At 38.5% G+C, this 2,683-nt stretch overlaps 1 protein-coding gene across 1 annotated transcript in view; it reads left to right on the forward strand.

The window, feature by feature from the left end:
- LOC109831944 (probable polygalacturonase) overlaps positions 1-2,683 on the forward strand; it is a 4,147-nt gene that overhangs the window by 329 nt on the left and 1,135 nt on the right. The window contains exons 2-6 of the mRNA XM_020399431.1: positions 228-551; positions 1,359-1,479; positions 1,593-1,767; positions 1,888-1,958; positions 2,620-2,677. Coding sequence (XP_020255020.1) covers positions 228-551; positions 1,359-1,479; positions 1,593-1,767; positions 1,888-1,958; positions 2,620-2,677 — 749 coding nt within the window. The remainder of the gene's footprint in view (positions 1-227; positions 552-1,358; positions 1,480-1,592; positions 1,768-1,887; positions 1,959-2,619; positions 2,678-2,683) is intronic.

Here is a 2,683-nt window from a genome sequence, read left to right on the forward strand (position 1 = left end):
CCCCTACTCATTTTTTTTTGATTATCTGAAGAAAAGGGAAGAAACCCACGAGGTGAATTTCACATTGTACATTTGTGATCAGATTTTTCTAACAAATGCCAGATTTTTCTAATAACCCTTTGCAATTTCTAGATTTTTTTTTCTATACGAATCTAAATTGATGTCTGCTATGAATTCTGAACCCATAATTGACTCATTAGAGCGAGAAAAAAAAATATGTTTTCCAGTTTCTGGGTGTTCTCTTAGTCCTCGCGATGACCAACGAGTCATTGTGGGCCTCGAACGCGAGCCGCGACTTCAACTGTATGGAGATGACATCAGAGGTTGTTCGACCGCACAGCGTTTCGATAACGGAGTTTGGAGCGGTTGGAGACGGCGTCACGCTCAACACGTTGGCGTTTCAGAACGCAATCTTCTATCTCCATTCGTTTGCCGATAAGGGAGGTGCTCAGCTCTTCGTGCCGGGTGGAAGGTGGTTGACTGGGAGTTTTAATCTCATCAGCCATCTCACTTTGTTTTTGGACAAGGATGCTGTGATAATTGGATCTGTGGTGAGTTCAATAAAGTCCTTTATCAGTTCTATGGGGGTTTTTTTCCCCTGTATTTTCTGATGCATCTAAGATACAGGCATGTGTCCATGTCAAGGTTTCGAAGGGTCCTGTATCTTCTTACCCTTTTGAATGTTTAGATTAGAAATTGCAAATAAATAGAGCATAAGTATATAGAGAAGTAATAAATCATGATGCCAACCTAGCATGTTGCTGTAGTTTCAAGTTTTCTGCTAAAGGCTGTACATCTGGCTAATAATGTCTGCGACAAACAAAATGGAAACGGCGCAGTCTGTCTATGCTTCGAGATCTTTTCTGTGATATTGACGTGCCGAACTTAGGTGGTTGCTGCAAGAATGGAAGCTTCTATTGTTAAGCTTTGGGATGTACGATAGTGCAAGTAATACCATCCATTGTTCGTCTTTGTGTAGCTTTCAGGATTTGTTGTGTATCAGTGATAAACTCCACGTTACACTCTTACTATTGCCGTATCCATGTCCATGCTTCTAGGGGTGGTAGTATTCATACCAGTGATATGTTACAGTGGGTTCAAGATTTCTCCATGTCTACGTGATATATTCATTTGCAATCTTTTCGACGCGTGAAAGAGTACGTATCTAATGTCATTTGACATTTATACTACTCACGCTGCTGTAAATAACTCTTGTGGTGAAAATAATATTGAAGATTAAATATGCAATCAAATAATAGTTGTTTCATGTAATAACCCTAAATTTAAAGAAGCTGTTAGTAATAACGCCTCTGTGTGTGTGAGTGTGTTCAGCATGCTAATAGAAGTATCTGTTACAGGATTCATCAGATTGGCCAATCACTGATCCATTACCTTCATATGGGAGAGGGCGGGAGTTACCTGGCGGAAGGCATCAGAGTCTTATTAACGGCTTCAATCTGACTGATGTTATTATTACAGGTCAGAAGATCATTTTCATCATTACTTTCAAGTAAAATATACATTTTAATACTAGTTTGCACAAAAGTATTTATCATCCATGAGGCAAGATACTAATTTCGATACTTAAATAGGTGGAAATGGGACTATTGATGGACAAGGGAGTGTTTGGTGGGATCAGTTCAATAGCCATAGTCTGGATTATACTCGCCCGCATCTCATTGAGCTGATGTACTCAACACGGGTTGTCATCACAAATCTCACCTTCAGGAACTCTCCGTTTTGGACTATCCACCCAGTTTATTGCAGGTTTGTTCCTTGATATCCTTTAGGACATGGTTGCCTCTCTTGTTAACTCTACTTGTTGATGCACGAGTCAGAGTTTAATATGATAGGGGAGACTTGAGACTCTTTTTGCTGGATTAACAGCCAAGTCTTTGTCCAGAACGTCACAATCATTGCCCCGCTTGATTCTCCGAACACAGATGGAATAGATCCAGGTTAGTTTCCAAAAACAGTTTTAGTACATTGCATAATTTATTTATTTTTCCCCTTTCATCATATAGCATTTTATATAAGTAACAAGAATAATAATTTCTGCCTTTTTTTTGTTGGGTAGAAAAAGGTTTTGCTTTTCTCATTTAAGCAGTAATAATTAATTTTGAAGTTAATGGTCTATTTGACTGTATTTTTGTCTCTATGTTAAATTCATCATTTGGACGTGTTTCGTAGATGCTTTTCTTAATCTTTAGCAGTGAATCAGGAGTATAGATGTTTGTGTGATATTGCAAGGTGTCTGACAAAGTTTGTTTGGACTTAATTGCGGATAGACCCCCTGTATGATCGCCAAACTGAACTTACTAGCCATGTAGTTCTATTGTTGCAGATAGGCCTTCTCAGTGAATTTTTTTAAAATCCTTTCCAGGGTTCTATATACAACAATAGGTTTTTCACTCAGGGGGTCTATCTGCAACAATAGAACTCTTTCATGGGGTCAGTGTGCAACAATAGAACTATAGGAGTTGTAAGTTCAATTTGACGAAATTATAGGCGGTCTATCTGCATTCCCCTTTTATCTATGATTTTCTTGTTACCTCCAAAGGAAATAAGGATCAAACTCCAAATAACATCTTTTCCTTTAACATCTTCCAAATGCGCCAGATTCATCAAGCAATGTGTGCATTGAGGACTGTTACATTAGTACCGGAGATGATCTTGTTTCCAT

This window comes from Asparagus officinalis, chromosome 2, assembly GCF_001876935.1.
Source record: "Asparagus officinalis chromosome 2, Aspof.V1, whole genome shotgun sequence".
NCBI lineage: Eukaryota > Viridiplantae > Streptophyta > Magnoliopsida > Asparagales > Asparagaceae > Asparagus > Asparagus officinalis.